Here is a 16,406-nt window from a genome sequence, read left to right on the forward strand (position 1 = left end):
TCTGGTCAAATTTACCAGCTGTCTGACTTTGGATAAATCACTGAAGCCACTGATAGGTGAGTTTCAATTCCCCATACAGGAAACGTGTCACAATAACCCATCTTGTTCTTGATACATAACAAAGCAAGAATGGCCATCAGTTAGCAACAGTAGCAGTGACAACAAACACCTGGAAACAGCCATCCGAGCATTCAACGATCTTTCTTCCTTTGAGTCTTATCATAACTCTGAGCACAGGAGGGCAGGTAGGATTTACATCTGTTTTTAAATATGAAAATTTCAGTATGATAGGAAATATGTGAAAATTTTCCTGTGCCACAAATCAGCTGGCTAAAAGTAATGATATGGCAACATTTCATTGTTTTTAATGGCTAAAGTAATATTCCTTTATGTATATACAGACCGCATCTTCTTTATGTATTCATCAGTGGATGGACATTTGGGCTGTTTCCATAGTTGGGCTATTGTAAATAATGCTGCTATAAACACCAGGGCACATGTTTCCCTTTGAATGAGTATTTTTGTAGTTTTTGGATAAATGCCTAGTAGTACAATTGCTGGGTCACAGGGCAGTTCTATGTTTAATCTTTTGAGGAAGCTCCATAATGTTTTCCCCAGTGGCTGCATCACTTTGTGTTCCTACTAACAGTGCGGGAGGGTTCCCCTTTCTCCACGTCCTCACCAACACCTACTGCTTCTTGTGTTGTTGGTGTTAGCCATTCTGACAGGGGTGAGGAGTATCTCCTCGTGGTTTTGATTTGTATTTCCCTGATGATGAGTGATGGTGAGCATCTTTCATGTGTCTGTTAGCCCTCTGGATGTCTCCTTTGGAGAAATGTCTATTTAATCTTCTGCTCATTTTTTAATTAGATGACGTGGCTTGGGGGTGTTGAGTTTGTGAAGTTCTTTGTATATTTAGGATACTAATCCTTTGTCAGAGATGTCATTTGTAAATATTTTCTCCCGTTCTGTAGGTTGCCTTTTAGGTTTGTTCGTTGTTTCCTTTGCTGTGCAGAAGCTTTTCATCTTGTTGACCGATGAATGAATAAAGAAGATGCAGTGTATATATACACAAGGGAGTATTATTCAGCCATAGAGAATGAAATCTTGCCATTTGCAGCAACATGGATGGAGCTGGAGAGTAGAATGCTAAGTGAACTAAGTCCGTCAAAGAAAGAAAAATGCCATATAATTCCACTCACATGTGGAATTTAAGACAACAAATGAGCAATGGAGGGAAAAAAGGAGAAAGACAAACCAAGAAATAGACTCAACTCAAGGGAACAAACGATAACTACCAGAGGGGAGAGGGGTGGCGGGGATGGGTGAAACAGGTGACGGGGATCAGGAGGGCACTTGCGATGTGCACGGGGTGAAGTGTTGAATCGCTGTCGTGTATACCTGAAACTAATTTTACGCTGTATGTGAACTAACTGGAATTTAAATAAAAACTCCAAAAACTAAACGTTATGGGCCATAAATGATAATTCACCGGCTCTTAATCAGTGGCTTTTCCATGAAAACAGAGGTAAAAGCATTTTGGGAACACTTACGTAGGGAAAGGAGGCAGCATTTACTGAGCACATACTATGTGCCAGGCTACGTGTTAAACGCGTAACATCTATGCCGGTGAGTCTCCACGACCACGTTTTGAGCCGTGCCATTTTCCCCAATGGCTCAAGGAAGCGAAGGTCATGAAGCAAGTAAGAGGGAGAATGGGAATGCTCAGGTCGATCTGACTTTTGTACGCCATGCTATCTCTACGAAACTGAAGAAAACATGGCGGTGTCCAGGATGTAGATCTCCTGACAAAACTGTGTTTCGGAAGGAAACTGTGTAAAATGCTTTATTACCCTTCTGGTGCAGACACACACAATGTGGTGAATATATTTGTGCCCAGGGTCCATTTTTCTTGTAAACAAAACGTGAGGCTTGCAGCCTCTTTGAAAAATTTGAGCCCCAAATAAATGGTGCGTGTGTGTGTGCGTGTGTGTGCGCGCGTGTGTGTGAAATATAAATATATAAATATATAAATATATAAATATATAAATATATAAATATATATGTACACGGAAAACAGGTCTTATCTGTGAAGTTCTGTCCATTTGCAAGCACATTTTTCTGATCAATTCCTGTGAGCTGTTACATGACTCGACAGTAATATCCACCTTCCCTGCCTTCCACGCCTCGCGAATTGGTATACGATAAAACGTACTGTTTTGATATGGGGCACAGTGATGATGGCACATAGAGCAGCTACATCACTCTCAAAGCCACTGCACCTCATGTCTCTCTGTGCAACTCGTCTCTTCCGTCCACCTCTAGCTCCCGGCCACCACGCGTCTCTTTCCTGTCCCTATAATCTCGCCTTTTCTACGATGTCGTATAAACGCCTTTGTCCTGCCATCTGGGCTTTTGGGTCTAGCTTCTTTCACTTGGCATATTGCTTTGCAGGCTCACTGATACTCCTGCGTGTCTCAGGGGTTGACTCCTTTTTGTTGCTGAACTGTATTCTATTGTATGTGTCTCCCCACTTTTAAGACTCGGTCCAAGAGTCGCCTTCTCCAGAAAGTCTTCTCTGACTCGGATGCAAGCACGAATGGCCCTCGTTGGAGGGAGGCAGCCTTAACTTCAGACACGCCGATGCTCTACAAATGAACTTCCACGGGGTGCATTTACCTTTGATTCTCTCAACAGCCCTGTGACATTGGCACTGATCTACACACTTGATGAAGAAGGAAATTAAGGTATTCCGGGGTGAACCCAAAGCCCACTCTTAAAATAGAGGGTGCGGATGGCAGTCTTCCCCAACTTGGGTGGCTTCGGGACTAGGAACCTGTGTTTTGATAGCAAATGTCTATCTCCCTTAGCCTGTTCTCTCAAGCCAGCTAGAAGATAAAGGTAGTGTCCTGTTGGCTAGAAAGAAAGCTGTTAGATCACGTCAAACAAAATGGGGGTCCAGCAGGTTCCTGGCTCCCAATAACAGTTATTTCAGATGGCTGGAGTTGGCTTGGGAAGCTGCAGGCGGCTATCCTTGCACGAACCAAACTGAGGAGGCACTGGATGGCACCTGGCCACACGCAGCGGGGACATGATGGGGAGCAGAAAACACATAAAAAGAGCTTTGGCTTCACTGTCGCTTCATCGGCTATCTCTCAGCTGGGAAAGTCAATCTGACGCACCTCCCATTCAAGATCTGTAAGTAATTAACCCCGGTTCCCAGGAGGTGGGAGGGTCAGGAGTCCGCGCCGGGGAAGAGGACGCGGAAGAGGAGGTCCCCGTGATGAAGCCTGAGTCTTTCTCTCCCTAATTCCACACGCAGCCCCTCACTCCCACAGAGGACCAGGAGGGAATTAAATTCAACTCACGTGGGCCAGTCGATCAAATCTGGCAAAGAGCTCGTTGAGCATCCTGACCAGCTCCTGGGCAGACAAGGTTGTGGAGAGGTTGGTAAATCCTTTAACATCTGCAAAAAGAATACTAGACAACAGGGAAGGGATGGGGCAGGGAGAAAGCACATTAATATTTTAATCCATCCTGGAAGATGTCAACCCCACCCAAATAAATCTACTGTGGTCTGAGATTCTAGCTTTCTCTGCCGGGGAGTCAGGAGGAATGTGTCTGTATTTCCTAAACATCTCAGCAGAGGGAGTCCACCCCGGGGGTTCAGCAAGGGCAAGGGGACAAGCCCTTCTTCCTGTGCAGGGCTGCGGCGAACAGCCCTGGAGGGGATTTGTTACTAGGAACAGATCGATTTGTTGTGGAAAGCGAAACGAAGCTTTCTGGAGTACCTCTCTATTTTCCCAACCAACAACACGGCAGCTGCCACGAGCACAGAGTGAAACGGACACCCGGGACAAAAGAACAAAAGGTCCCATCATCTCCAGCAAACGGCATACCGAACATCGCAGGCAAGGAGAGGCAGGCAGTTTTCAAAAATTCTGAGAATAGGTGGCCAGAGCCGGGAGACCTCAGGCGGAAGAATTAATTACCTAAAAACTCTCACATTTACTAAGGATTTAAGTGAGACGAAGTCTTCTCTCTGCGTGTGGTTTGGCATAAGGGGCGAGGAAAGGGCGGGAAGGGGGTAGTCCTTGAAAGCCTTCTGAAAGCAAGGCACCGTGGGAGCACTGCCTTGGTTCATCCATCCAGGCGCCCTGCAGGGACGGCATTATTCCCTCCATTAGGATGACAAGCAAACCGGGGCTCAGAGAGGCAAGGAGACCTCACAGTCTGCCCGGTAGCGCGGGGCTGAGTGGGGATGGTCCACCTGCACTGTAGGGCCCTGTCCTCCCTCAGCGACTCATGCAAAAGCAGAGGCACCTCTATGTGGAGAAAGAGGAAGCCTTGTGCACCGCTGGTGGGAATGCAAACCGGTGCAGCCGCTGCGGAAAACAGTACGGGGTCCTCGAAAAATTACAAAGGGAATTAGCATACGATCCAGGGATTCCACTGCTGTGTACCTTCCAGAATAAGAAAACGCTAATTTGAAAAAATATACGGCCCCTTCTGCTATTGCAGCGTTCTTGACAATAGGCCAACTATGGAAGCAGCCCAAGTGTCCATCAATAGGTGGTTGGATACAGAAGGTGTGGCATAGAAAGGCAACGGAATATTATTCAGACTTTAAAAATAACGAAATCTCGGGGCGCCTGGGTGGCTCAGTCGGTTAAGCGTCCAGTCGCGGCTCAGGTCATGATCTCACGGTTTGTGGGTTCGAGCCCCGCCTCGGGCTCCATGCTGACGGCACGGAGCCCGGAGCCTGTTTCAGGTTCTGTGTCTTCCTCTTGCTCTCTGCCCCTCCCCTGCTCATGCTCTGTCTCTGTCTCTCTGTCTCTCTCTCCAAAATAATAAACGTAGGGGCACCTGGGTGGCTCAGTCGGTTGGGCGTCCGACTTCAGCTCAGGTCATGATCTCGTGGTCTGTGAGTTCGAGCCCCGCGTCAGGCTCTGTGCTGACAGCTCAGAGCCTGGAGCCTGTTTCGGATTCTGTGTCTCCCTCTCTCTGACCCTCCCCTGTTCATGCTCTGTCTCTCCCTGTCTCAAAAATAAATAAAACGTTAAAAAAAATTAAAAAAAAAATAATAAACATCAAAAATTCAAAAAAAAAATAATGAAATCTTGCCATTTGCAACAACATGAATAGACTAGAGAGTATTATGCTAAGTGACGTTAAGTCAGTCAGGGAAAGACAAATACCGTACAGTTTTACTGCTATGAGGAGTATAAGAAAACAAAAAATGGGCAAAGGGAAGAGAGAGAGGGAGAGAGACAGAGAGAGAGAGAGAGACACACACACAGAAACCAAAGAACAGACTCTTAATCATAGAAAACGAACTGCCGGTTACCGGAGGGGAGGTGGGTGGGGGATGGGTGAGATAGGGGTTGGGGATTAAGAGCACACTTATCATGATGGGCACTGGATAGTGTAGAGTTGCTGAATCACTGTGTTGCACACCTGAAACTTACACAACACGGTCTGTTAACTATACTGGCATTAAAATAAAAAAAAAGAAAAAGAACTTGGGGCGCCTGGGTGGTTCAGTTGGTTGAGCGTCTGATTGCAGCTCAGGCCGTGATCTTGACGTTCAAGATCGTGAGTTCGAGTCCTGCATCAGGCTTGCCTCTGCCAGCACACAGCCTGCCTCAGATCCTCTGTCTCCCTCTTTCTCTGCCCTCCCCCTCTCAAACATTACAAAAAAGAAAAAAAACAAAAGAACAGAAGAACAAAGAACAAAAAGAACACGTCTCAGATTTTATCATCTTTCAAGCTAGAATAGCATCTTAGCGGCCTGTCAAACTTTCGGGGGTGTTTCTTAAGTGGCATAAAATAATGGGCATCTTGCAATCACTGTAACTTAGTTTTAATGCAATAGGTTAATTAGCCAGAAAACATTGCGGAATGTTTGCTGCCTTACGTTGGTTACCCCCGGGATTCAGTGGTTCTTAAATCTTTCTCCATTACAAACCCTTTTAAGAATCTGATATAGGCTCTGGGGGCGCCTGGGTGGCTCAGTCTGTTGCACGTCCGACTTCGGCTCAGGTCGTGATCTCGTGGTTCGTGGGTTCGAGCCCCACGTCGCGCTCTGTGCTGACAGCTCGGAGCCTGGAGCCCGCTTCGGATTCTGTGTCTCCCTCTCTCTCTGCCCCTCCCCTGCTCGTGCTCTGTCTCTCTCAGTCTCTCAGAAATAAATAAATGTTTAAAAAATTAAAAAAAAAAAAAGAATCTGATACAGGCTCTGAACTCCCTCTTCTAAAAGTGCCCAAGTATTCACAATTTTGCACTTTATTTCAAGGACACTTTCCCTGAGTGCATTCATGGATTCATTTGGAATCCTCAGGCCCCAGTTCTAAAAAAACCACTGGTTGAATTAATTATTCACTGCCTTAATTATTTTAGCAACGACTGTTACATTTCCCATGTGTCTGGCTACACACGGTGCTAGGAAGTCGGACTGAGTGATAATAAACAGGCCATGTGTGTCCTCAAGATGCTCAGAGTCTAGGGACCCCGGGGGACGCCTGAGCCGGTGGCTACTACTGAACTCTAAGTAGACTGTTTTTTCCTATACATACCTACTTAGGACAGAGCTCATTTTGTAACTTAGGCACGGGAAGATATTAACAACCATAGTAATAGCACAGAACAATTACAGCAATATACCGTAACAAGTTACGTGAATGCGGTCGCCCTCTTTCTCTCTCAGCACATCTTAGTGTCCTGTACCCCCTCCTCTTGTGAGGAGAGATGATAAAATGCCTACGTCACGTGATGAAGCAAGAGCAGCGATGCAGGTACAATGACCCCAGTGTCAGGCTACCGCAGACCTTCTGACATTAAGTCAGCGGAGGAGCATCTACTTCCGGGCTCAGTTAACCGTGGCAAACGGAAACCGCAGGTAAGGGAGGGGACCTCTGTACTCTGGCGGAAGGACACTCTGGGGGGTGACCAGTCACAGGGGAATCGGCAGTCTCCCAAGGCATCAGAGTTTCGGCCAAGTTTTGCAGGCCCGTGGGACTTGCCGGAGGGCCAAGCGTGCAGAAGGGTGGACGGTCTGAGCAGAGGAATCAGCGCACGCTGGGGTCGGCTTGAAGTGTGGCAAATGGACGGCAGCTCGGCAAGAATTCAGGGGCAGCTCGTCAGCAGGTGGCACTGAGCAACGAGGTCGGGAAAAGAAGAGGGGGAGAGACCGCGTCCGAGTGAGAGATGGCTGGCAACGGGCTGGTAAGCCAAGTTGAAGAGCACGGACTTTGTCCTGAAAGTGACGGAAAGCTAGTGAAGGGTTTTCAACCTGGGGATGACGCCTTGAGATCTGTAACGTATAAAGCCTGCTCTGGAACAATCACTGCACAGCCGCTGTCCTGTATAGCAATCTGGTGGCACAGCATCTGACAAGTGCATGGGGCCAAGTGCACAGGACTGGAGTCTAGACAGATCAGAGTTCAGAGCCCAGCTCACCAGTTACGAATACCATGACCTTGGGTTATTACGTCCCAAGCTTCTCTAAGCCTTTGATTTGTGAACTGGAGATAAGTGGGTGGCAATTGCTTAGCACAGTGCCGGGTATACAGTAAGTGCTCCGTAAGCGCGTTAGCTCTTTTTACTATTTTACAAAAATGGACTGTGATTGCATGATTGCTTTTGAGAGACAGTGAGGGAAGAGAGGTAACAGAGGAGAAAGCGGGATCATTAATTAGATCATTTGCTACTTGTAGCTAAAGGAATTCCTAACTGTTGACATAAATACCACGAGAGCACCTATTTGCAGAGTACCTACTGTGGATTTTAAATTCTGTCCCAAGTTCCACAGGTGTTCCTCACAAAGATCGATGAGGTAGAATTTATTTTGACCATTTCCATTTGATAGATAAGGACACCGAGACCTGAGTAACCTGCCCAGACATGGAAAGCCAGGATTTGAACCAGGCAGCCTGGCTCCGAAATCTATACTTTTTTTTTTTTTTTTTGAACTTTACTTATTTATTTTGAGACAGAAAGGGAGAGAGAGAGGAGGGAAGGGGCAAAGAGAGAGGGAGAGAGACAGAGCCCGGTGTGGGGCCTGAACCCACGAACCCACGAGATCGTGACCTGAGCCGAAGTCGGACGCTTCACCGACTGAGCCACCAAGGCGCCCCTGGAATCTATGCCCTTTATCACTGTAGTATGCCACCTTCAAAGTAAGGACAGTCACTGCCATGGCAGGTGGAAACAGAAGGGCCCATAGACGACCTAGTCCAACCCACTCAACAGAGTCATTCGCCCAAAACTATTAATATCTATGTCGAGAATGATCCATTCATTCAATCATTCATTCATTCATCCATCCCGTCATTCATCCAACAGCGAAGTAACTGAATGCCTACTTGTGCCAGGCAGTGGGATTATAGTGGTGAGCAGAAAGAACCATCACAACCCTTACAGAGCATGCAGCCTACTGACAGAAGAAATGGGATTTGCAGAGCTCAAAGGTCAAAACGGTTTCAGATGTGCTCAGTGATCCATTACCATCCAATTGCTGGTGGTTTTCTGAACACACTGTGCTTTATGCAACTGGGTCTGGACATGATGTACCTGCTCCCTGACATAGCTTCCCTCCCTGCTGCTGCCTATTAAACTCCTACTTGTCCTTCAAGAACCCACTCGTATGTTTAGATCCTGCTTTTTTAAAAGTTTATTTATTTATTTTGAGAGAGAGAGAGAGAGAGAGAGAGAGAATCCCAACCAGCCTCCCTGTTCAGGGTGGAGCCCGACACGGGGCTCGAACTCATGAACCATGAGATCACGACCTGAGCAGAAATCAAGAGGGGTGCCTGCGTGGCTCAGTCGGTTGAGCGTCCGACTTCGGCTCAGGTCATGATTTCGTGGTTCGTGAGCTTGAGCCCCGCGTCGGGCTCTGTGCTGACAGCTCAGAGCCTGGAGCCTGCTTCGGATTCTGTGTCTCCCTCTCTCTCTGCCCCTTCCCTGCTCATGCTCTGTCTCTCTCTGTCTCTCAAAAAAAAAAAAAAAGAATAAAGTTAAAAAAAATTTAAAAAAAGAAATCAAGAGGTGGATGCTTCACCGACTGAGTCACCCCGACGCCCTGTAGATCTTGTTCTATAGATCTTGCTTTTACAGAAAATTCTTTAAGCACAGCCAGTCATTGTTTTTCCACCTCCCTCCCAGCCTGCGGTCCCCTCTGTCGTGGTGCTGAACACTTGATAACACAGTCACGTAGGACAGAGTGTGGTCCATCTACTAACTAAAAAAACAGGAAGAAAGTCACTTCTGTGTCCCAACTGCCTAGCACACAGTAGCCTCATGACATGCTTCCTGAATTGAATCAAAACAGAAATCTTTAGAATTAAATCTTTTTTTTTTTTTAATCTCAGAGTGTGGTTATGGCCACCACTGGCATCTCCTGGGAATCTGGTTAGAAATTCAGAATTTCAGGTCCCACCCCCCAACCCACTGGATCGGACTCTGCTTTAAAAGGAGCCCCTAGTGATTCGTGTGCACACGCAGGATGGGGGAGCACCTGTTTAAGTCATGGTTGTGCAGTGACAGTTTGTTGCGTAGAAGACGAGAAGCAGAAACCAGGGCCCCGATCTTCCCTGCATTTGCTCATTCTGCTATCCCCAAGTGGTGAGCTCAAGGTCAGGTCCTTTTTTTTTTTTTAATGTTTTTATTTATTTTTGTGACAGAGTGAGACAGAGCCTGAGCAGGGGAGGGGCAGAGAGAGGGGGAGAGACAGAATCTCAAACAGGCTCCAGGCTCTGAGCTGTCTGCACAGAGCCCAACACGGGGCTCGAACTCACGAACCGCGAGATCGTGACCTGAGCTGAAGTCGTTTGCTTAACCGACTGAGGCACTCAGGCGCCCCGGAGTATATTCATTTTAGAATGTACTGAAGAGGCCATGTTAATTTTCAAATCTAATTTGCTTAAATACGTTGTTTATTGGGCTAAAAGGAAGCGATGTTACCTAATAGTCACTCTGCAAATAGAGACCTCAAGAAAGCGTTAGCAAAGTTCAAAAGAATCGCTAGGAACGTGGGCTCTATGTAGACTCTTCTTCCTAACTGTGTGTCCTTGGGAAGCTTATTCAACCTCTCTGAGCTTCCATTTTCTTGATAATAAAGAAGAGATCACTGAAGCAATGATCTACCTACAAGGAGTAACTTCCGTTTATTTTTTTAAGTTTATTTATATATTTCGAGAGAGAGAGCACTAGCAGGGGAGGGGCAGAGGGAGAGGGAGAGAGAGAATCCCAAGCAGGCTCTCCTCACTGTCAGCATGGAGCCCGACAAGGGGCTCGATCCCACGAACTGTGAGATCATGACCAGAGCTGAAATCAAGAATAGGATGCTTCATCGACTGAGCCACCCAGGCAACCCTAGGTAACTTAAAAAAAATATATACGTATTTATTTTTGAGAAAGAGAGAGTAGGGGAGCTACGGAGAGAGAGTGGGGGACAGAGGATGTGAAGTAGGCTCTGTGCTGACAGCAGAGAGCCCGACTCGGGGCTCGAACTCAGGAGCTGTGAGATCACCACCTGAGCTGAAGTTGGATGCCGAACCGACTGAGCCACACCTATGCGCCTCCCCCCCCACCCCCCAACCCCTCCAGTTAACTTTTAAATCACAACGTCGTCTTCAATAAGTGGAGGGTATGCACTTCTGGGGAATCAGAGAGTATTTAATAGACTGCCACGCAGACAGGTCCTAAAAGCCAACGGGTTCTCTGGACGCATTCAATTGCATTTCGCTTGTGCGTGAAACTCTGGTCTACGTGGTACATGTCGTGGCTGCACACGTGGATAGGGCCGGCTGGGAATAACAGCGTCTTAAATATACGGGAGAAAATAAGAGAAATAAAAGGAATTGGGCACCAAGCGGCTGGGTGTGGCTCCAGAGGGATGTTGCTGGAATCTCAGATGCACAGGGCTGAAATCAACAGGAGAATCCAAAGTTTCTGTCCATTTCAAACAGTTCAGTTTTTGGAAACTGAGGTCCCCAAAGATGAAATGGTGCACCCAAAGTCTAGCAGGGGATGTGGCTCAGAGAATGCATTCTGGAATGAGAAGCCTAGTCCCCTGGCTCTCAGTCCCCTGAGCACGGTAAGGGCACCTCTTACCATAACCTATACCCACCTATTCGCGTCTACATACGCGACAGGAGACAAAGGATCGTATGGAACACAATCAAGGATTAGACGTTTACAGCAGACCGTTTTCAGGGAAGGGTCACCAAACAACCACAGCAGTAAAAGCAACAGAGAAGAAAGAATGAGCAGAGGTGGGTTGCCCTGAAGAGCCAGATGGGATTGGAAATAACTTAGAAACTGCTCCCCACACCGCAGCAGGTGCTCTGGGTGCTGGGGAACAGGGCAGAGCAGTCTGTACTTTTCTCATCTCTGATCTTATTTTAGTCTCCAGCAGCCCTGCAGCGGGCCGGAGGGGCCCCTCCTTCTCTCCCAGAGTTTACCTTCCCAATTCCAGGGGGAGGCTCTGGGCATCCCCCACCCCCGGCCTCCGTGAGGGCAAGAGAGCCCCCAGTGTGCCAGCAGGCGTCCGCAGACTCTTCTGTTAGAAGCAGCTCCTTTGCCTGGGGCTGAGGCCACTGAGAAGCACAGGGAAGCAAACCCAATTCTAATTTGGTGCCGTCTATACTTTTGCAAGAGGGTCTCCAGTGCAAGAAGTCCGTTTAATGATTTAAAATAAATGGGTTAGGGGAGCCTGGGTGGCTCAGTCGGTTAAGCATCTGACTTCGGCGCAGGTCATGATCTCGGGTCCGTGAGTTCGAGCCCCGCATCAGGCTCTGCACTGACAGCTCAGAGCCTGGAGCCTGCTTCAGATTCTGTGTCTCCTTCTCTCTGCCCCTCCCCTGCTCATGTTCTGTCTCACTCTCTCTCTCTCTCAAAAATAAATAAAGATTAAACAAAATTAAAAAAAATAAATAGGTGGAGTGGGGAGGGCAGAAGTCACCTTAGCTGTTCCCGACTAAGGGAAGCACTGGAAACTGATCGATGCAGAAAAGAACACCAAACGCATCGTTTATTGAGCTTATGGCTCCTGAATAAGTTGGTGTGGCTGTGCAGGCTTGTTTATTTTTTTCCTTTTTTTCTTTACTAAAAGTAATTTGTCTCCTTCCCCCTCCCCCTGCCTTCTTCATGGTGACAGGCACTTGCATAATATTCTTTTCCTATTTTTAGATGTATATATATCATATAACATATACTATCATATTCTATGACATATATCATGTATCATATCATATATCGTATCCTATACATAATGATAACCGATTATCAGTATCAAATAATATAATAATCACATACATATGATATATGTTACATATTATATACAGATACAGATATAGATGACAGATCTCACTGTTCAGCCTTCACTTGTACGAATCCTTTGGCTGGGGATTCCTTTCTTTGATATTTTTCACTAAGCTGGCTCAATTTCAAATAAGGTAAATAAGAATCATGTCTTTTAGGAAGGTTTCTCTTATCACCCCCATCCCCTTCCCCTCCCCCTAGCTCTTCCTCTTTATATGATCCATTAACAGCCTTACTTACTTTAAAAATAGAATCCTACACTGTATTATAATTATAGGCACCTCCCTGAACCTGTTGTCCACAACTGGCATCGATGAGTTCTCATTATTGATGGGACTAATCTGTACATCTGGGGAGTATCTTTTATGGGAGTTGCTATTTGACAAAAGGCTGCTTTGCAGACCCAGGCACCTACACCAGTGGAGCTCTAGTCTTGGACAAAATCCTGAGAATGACCTCTACTGAGACGCCCGCTGTGTTAGAATCATGATCGCTGTTGGACTTCCTTTCAAAATTTTTTTTAATCTTTATTTTTGAGAGAGAGAGAGAGAGGGAGTAGGGGGGGGGGGCAGAGAGAGAGGGAGACACAGAACCTGAAGCAGGCTCCAGGCTCTGAGCTGTCAGCACAGAGCCCAACGTGGGGCTTGAACTCACGCACCTGAGATCATGACCTGAGCCGAAGTCGGACGCTTAACCGACGGAGCCACCCAGGCGCCCCTGTTGGACTTCTTTTCAAATGTGTGTCCCAGCATGCCAGGTGAATGCCCAGAGATGCTGGTTAGAAGGAAAAGCTGTTTCTCCCTCAGACCAAGGTCAGGACGAAAGGAGCTAAGAGGGTACATTGGTCACTCTTAGAGCTGTTTAGCATATAGAATGTTCTCCTATGTTTGGGTATGTTTGCCCTCTGATATTTAGCGGGAGGGAGGTATAATTCTATTGTACAAGATGCCCATGTCAGGTATCTGCTTTCCAGGCACTTCTGGTGAGTGTCTGGGTTAAGCCAATCAGACACATCTGCCCCAGGCTCTAACTTGCAATGCAAAGAGGCAGGGGGAACGGGGAGTGGGGGCAGGGCAAAGGCCACCACATCCAGATCCCGGGGGCTGCAGGAGGATTCCAAGAGGTGGCAGCTGTGTTGGGGAGGGTGAGGGAGTTGGTAGCACAAGCAGTGGATTCTTCAGGGACAGTGGAGGCAGCATCCTCACTGGCCTAGTGCTCTGCTGTGATTCTGGCTCTGCTCTGGCTTCGCTCTGCCTCATTTGCTGAGCCTGCCTCTCCATCCTTCCCCAATTATTCTATGAGCCACTAGGCAGCCTTTTAACAGACTTGGATCTGTTGTTTTTGCTTATAATTAGGACATATGTCTAAAACCATCTACAGATGCCTAATGGTCTACTGTATGCTTACCTCTATTCTATGCCTTGTATATAACTTCACTCACATTATGTACATAAACCCCTGCAATGTGGCTATTAAAATGCCCATTTTATAGGGAATGGTCCTGAGATTCAAGTATGTAAATTGTCCAAGGTTTTACACAAGGAAGAAGTAGAACTGGATGGATGGATGGATGGATGGATGGATGGAGGGATGGATGGATGAAGGGATGGATGGGGGAAGGATGGGTGGGTGCAAGGGTGGGTAGATGGATGGGTGGGCAAGTGCATGGATGGATGGATGGATGGATGGATGGATAGGTGAGTGGATGGGTGGCTGGATGGATAGTTGGGTAAGTGGATGGATGGATGGATAGGTGAGTGGATGGGTGGGTGGGTGGATGGATGGATGGATGGATGGATGGATGGATAGGTGAATGGATGAGTGGATGGGTGGATGGTTGGGTAAGTAGGTGAGTGGATGGAAGGAAGGAAGGAAGGATGGATGGATGGATGGATGGACGGATGGATGGATAGGTGAATGGATGGGTGGGTGGATGGATGGATGGATGGACGAAGGGATGGATGGGTGGAAGGGTGGGTGGGTGCAAGGGTGGGTAGATGGATGAGTGGGCAACTGGATGGACAGACGGACAGATGGATGGATAGGTGAATGGATGGGTGGATGGATGGATGAAGGGATGGATGGGTGGAAGGGTGGGTGGGTGCAAGGGTGGGTAGATGGATGAGTGGGCAAGTGGATGGATGATGGATGGATGGATAGGTGAATGGATGTGTGGATGGATGGATAGTTGGGTAAGTGGATGGATGGATGGATGGATGGATGGATGGATAGGTGAATGGGTGGGTGGATGGGTAGATGGTTGGGTAAGCAGGTGGATGGGTGGATGGATGGATGGATGGATGGATGGATGGGTGGATGGATAGGTGAATGGATGGGTGGATGGATGGATAGTTGGGTAAGTGGATGGATGGATAGGTGGATGGATGGATGGATGGATGGATAGGGGAATGGATGAGTGAATGGGTAGATGGTTGGGTAAGCAGGTGGATGGATGGATGGATGGATGGATGGATAGTTGAATGGATGGGTGGATGGATGGATGGATGGATGGATAGGTGAATGGATGGGTGGATGGATGGATGGTTGGCCACAAATATGTTTGCAAAAAAAAAAAAAAACAACTGAGCTGTAATCCATTTTACATTGTTTTAAAAAAAGTTATAAGAAGGAGACCAATGTGATCACCCCTGAAGTCTCTAGGTTGCATTTGGAATTATTTTTTCAATCATAATGTAAAAGGCTTTTGCTTTTCCACTCGAAATGTGAAGGCAGGCAAGCCGACAGAATTGTATTTCTCTGACATTCTTCTCGAGCCTCAATTTGGAAATGAGCTCTATGATGAATAGTCACTGGTTAATGAATTAATCAGCAAAATGAAGAAAGGCACTGGCATTCAGCCAGACAGAAGTCATGGCAGTCTGACGAGAGCAGCCAGTGACACACAGATCAAGTGCAGAGCAGGGGTCAGGGCGCTGTCTTTCTCACCTGACATTCTCGTAGCGGTGGATGTAGATCCGATGGAATTGGTGCTGCAGGTGCTCGTCTTCAACATTGGTCATGTCATTGATCATTTCCAGGACGACAAACCGGGGAAGCACAGACAGCACGAGCCGCTCCTGGAACACAACAAAGCAAAGGAGACGGATAGTCTCGTCAGGCCGCCCAGCAAGTCTGAGATGGGTGCATGCACCACGTAGAAGTCGTGGGGCTCTTGGCTGACCTTCTGGAGGAACTGCTAACTTCACACCATCCTTGAACATGACAAGTATCTACTGAGTACGTGTTATTTGCCAGGCACTGTGCAGGATGTTGGGTAGACGGTGGTGATCCAAGGGGGTGTGGAGCTTATAGGGATCCGATCATTAAACATCACCCACTCAAATGCACCCATACACATTCACAAAATGCGGCGAGTGCCATGCGAGAACAGGTCATGGCCACAGAGAGCGGCGGTTGATGACACGATTCAAATCAAGTTAGGAAGGACCTTTTGGAGGACCTGATACTTAAACTGAAATCTGAAAGATTGGAATGAGCCAGCCCTGTGTAGTGCAAGAAGAAGAGAGGTCCAGGGAGAGGAAACAGCGGGTGTAAATGTTAAAAAAAAAAAAAAAAAAAAAAAAAAAAGCAATGGTGTGGCTGGAGGGTGGTGACAGAGGGGTGGGGTGACAGATGATGAGGTTGCAGGGGTAGCCACGTCTCCCATGCTCGTGTAAGACGTTGTGGCACTTAATTCCATCTACAACTGGAGGCCACCGTGGATTTACATTTTAAAAGACCTCCCTGGCTGTGGTTCGGAAAACGAAATGTGACGAGGGTGCCCAGGGTAGAGGCAGAGAGACCAGGTGGGGAAGCTGCTCAGTGGTCCAGGTGAGAGGTGACGCTGAGACCAGACCTCGAGGCCTGGCAGCTGCGATGGGAGGAGCAAAAGAGGGTGTGACCACGGGGAGGGCCAGGCTCCGAGTCTCCCTGATGGGGACAACGTGCTACGATTAATGAAATGGGGGACAAAACCAGGGTTAGGAGGTACTGCCTCTTTATCAAGAGGACAGAAACGAGACACACACGGCCTGAGAGCAGGGACCTAACACTTGACAGAAGAATGTTCTTCTGTTGCAGTCAAC

The 16,406-nt window shown here is 47.5% G+C and overlaps 1 protein-coding gene and 1 long non-coding RNA gene across 4 annotated transcripts in view; one reads left to right on the plus strand and one right to left on the minus strand.

The window, feature by feature from the left end:
- The window catches only part of ADCY8 (adenylate cyclase 8), a 220,151-nt gene that overhangs the window by 122,296 nt on the left and 81,449 nt on the right, over window positions 1-16,406 (minus strand). The window contains exons 3-4 of the mRNA XM_042923617.1: window positions 15,268-15,398; window positions 3,369-3,480 (exon numbers count right to left, since the gene is read on the minus strand). Coding sequence (XP_042779551.1) covers window positions 3,369-3,480; window positions 15,268-15,398 — 243 coding nt within the window. The remainder of the gene's footprint in view (window positions 1-3,368; window positions 3,481-15,267; window positions 15,399-16,406) is intronic.
- LOC122210739 lies at window positions 143-15,558 on the plus strand. Of its 3 annotated transcripts, none has more exons than XR_006198202.1 (6): window positions 143-245; window positions 2,542-2,747; window positions 2,996-3,198; window positions 3,323-3,446; window positions 6,707-6,898; window positions 15,360-15,558. It is a non-coding gene; the product is annotated as an uncharacterized LOC122210739 (long non-coding RNA). The 3 variants fall into 3 exon arrangements; XR_006198201.1 differs by lacking the exon at window positions 15,360-15,558 and adding an exon at window positions 8,344-8,641; XR_006198203.1 differs by lacking the exon at window positions 6,707-6,898.

The sequence above is a fragment of the Panthera leo genome, chromosome F2 (assembly GCF_018350215.1).
Source record: "Panthera leo isolate Ple1 chromosome F2, P.leo_Ple1_pat1.1, whole genome shotgun sequence".
NCBI lineage: Eukaryota > Metazoa > Chordata > Mammalia > Carnivora > Felidae > Panthera > Panthera leo.